At 39.8% G+C, this 2,500-nt stretch overlaps 1 protein-coding gene across 1 annotated transcript in view; it reads left to right on the plus strand.

Moving 5' to 3' along the window:
• LOC122266886 (uncharacterized) overlaps nt 1-1,870 on the plus strand; it is a 45,611-nt gene extending 43,741 nt beyond the window's left edge. The window contains 1 exon segment of the mRNA XM_086552412.1: nt 353-1,870. Within this exon segment, the coding sequence (XP_086408538.1) occupies nt 353-689 (337 nt within the window). The 3' untranslated portion in view covers nt 690-1,870.
• Nucleotides 1,871-2,500: the final 630 nt, after the last annotated feature.

Genomic DNA, 2,500 nt, shown 5'->3' on the forward strand with positions numbered 1-2,500 from the left:
AGAGATAGACTGAAAGATTTGATTTTGATATGTTTATTCATACTATATACATTGTATACACATGAATAGGCATAGGAACTATGCCTAAATGATTTATAAGAGAGAGTGAGAGAAAGAGAGAGAGAGAGAAAGAGAGGAGGGGAGGGAGGGAGAAATATATAGAGAGAGAAAGAAATAAAGAGAGAGAGAGAGAGAGAGAGAGAGGAGGGGAGGGAGGGAGAAATATATATAGAGAGAAAGAAATAGAGAGAGAGAGAAATAGAGAGAAAGAGAGAGAGAAACAGACAGAGAGTGATAGACAGAAAACGAGCGAGCAAGACCCTACCTAACCCCAGTTCCCTTCCTCACGCAGACTGGCCATTCGCTACATCCGGCACCTCGTGAACCTCCTCTCCGTCCCAGCCGGCAGCATCTATCCGGACTACGACCCGCCGCCCTACAACGTGTCTTCCGTCCCCACCAACATCCGGCTGCAGCACCGCATCTACTCCCACCAGCCTTCTACGGTGTCGACGGACGCCCACGCCTCTGGCAGCATCGCCCTCTACACGTCGTCTGCGCATGGCTTGGAGGGCCTCGAGTACCAGTACATGCCGCAGGGCTTAAGCACGTCGACCCTCTCACATGCCGACTACCTCAGGGACACCATTTGGCAGTCCGAGACGCCCTTGGCCGAGTACCAGTATTGAGGTCGTACTCTTCGTCACCTCGTGGGGCGATTCGGGCCTTCGAGGCGTGGGTGGTTCCTTCTGGAGTCATACAGAAATTGCTCAAAAAAGGGGAAAGAAAAGGCTTACCGTCCACGAAGACAGTACAATCAGTGCTACTTCAAGAAACAACTTAGTTTATTAGAGAAACATTTTTTTTCCAAAGACAAGCCTCCTTATCTCCAGACGGAGTAATAATATGGAAAATATTTACGAATGCTATATCCGAACTAGTCATTTCTCATACCAAAGTACTACTATTTTCTATCGCTGAGGAACGCAGAAAGGGAAACAAACAACGGAGGGTGATAAACCTGCATAACGTAGCATAAGAGGAAGACGGGAATGATTTGAAGATCCGTCTATAAAAGGGAAAAAAAAATGGGGGAACTGAATATAACAGAGTGCCGTGTGAATTAGTTAATCCTCACGTTTTCTTTTGGTGAGTGCATTGTTTATTCTTGAGTGCAGGACCATACACAATCCCTTTTAACTTGAAGCTATAGTCGATATCCTTCTGTCAAGATATTGTAAGTGGTATATACATACAACTGCGTATTACATAAGGTTTATTCTTCAAGACGATTGCTGAAATCTTAGAATAAAAGATCTTACATTCCCCCCGTACCTGGGAAAACCATATCCCTTTGGAAGTTGAAAAGAAATCCTGTAACACATATATACACGATAGCGTTTCTGTTTAAGCTTGTTGGGAAGCGAAAGCGTTAGTTGAAGGAGGCCTGAGTTCTTCATGAGGCCATTTGTAGGGAGCGAGCCAGCAAATGGAAATAATTCCTCCATGATAACAGGCGCCTATCGCTTGAAGATGGCGGTCCCTCAGCGATTTCGGAAAAGATAAAGCCAATGATTGAATTTCAATTGAATTGATTCATGATGCACCGAATTAAACTCAATGGAGTGTGTCTCAACCAAATCAGTCACTTGATGACCAAAGAAAAAATCTTGTCAGTAGAATTTTGCTTTATATCTCGTATGTTTGGACGGAAGAGAATGTTAGAGTTTCATGCTGGCTCGATCCTTATTACTGGAATGTAATGTATTTATTATTATTATTATTATTATTATTATTATTATTATTTCTTATCATGAGCACTTCAGAGAACCAGAACTCCATTATATAAATCATGGTTCTTTATTTGGGATGAATTTTGATAGCCATTAAAACGAGTTTGAAACTTTAAAATAACTGACATTATAATACGGTCAAGATTTGAAATAGAGAGAGAGGGTAGGTATAGATATTATGATATTAAAAGCCTGTTATGGAGTTCGAAAAGTTGTAATTTTCTTCGAAACTATCAACAAGCTATACTTTAGTGATAATGTAATTATATTTAATCTATGCTTTACATCCACCGAAGATAGTATAGTATCCTAATACAGAATACATTTTGAATACTTCTAGTCATACACCGACCAAAGTTCACTCAACCAAATACTAACTCAGCATTTTCTTAATCGAAACATACAAATTTTGACCTATGCTACCTACTCAAAAAAAAAAAAGAAGAAGAGAGAATTATTAACGAACATCGAAAAATAAATTTAGTTTCAATATCAAAAACTTATTTGCATATTTGGATTCTCTTTATAGTTACCACGAGAGTCTATGTAGATCAAAGACTGTTTAAGCTCGTTTTCCTTATATAGTCTTTGATGTAAATATACTTATGGGCATGGACCGTTTCCCCTATTCACTTGGAAAACGGAAATGCTCCTTAATTTTAAGTTACTGTACCTGTTGTGAAGAGATTGGATGACTGTAGGTTTAA

Source organism: Penaeus japonicus, unplaced genomic scaffold, assembly GCF_977035675.1.
Source record: "Penaeus japonicus unplaced genomic scaffold, GWHDUDI00000001_assembly GWHDUDI00000026, whole genome shotgun sequence".
Taxonomy (NCBI): Eukaryota; Metazoa; Arthropoda; class Malacostraca; order Decapoda; family Penaeidae; genus Penaeus; species Penaeus japonicus.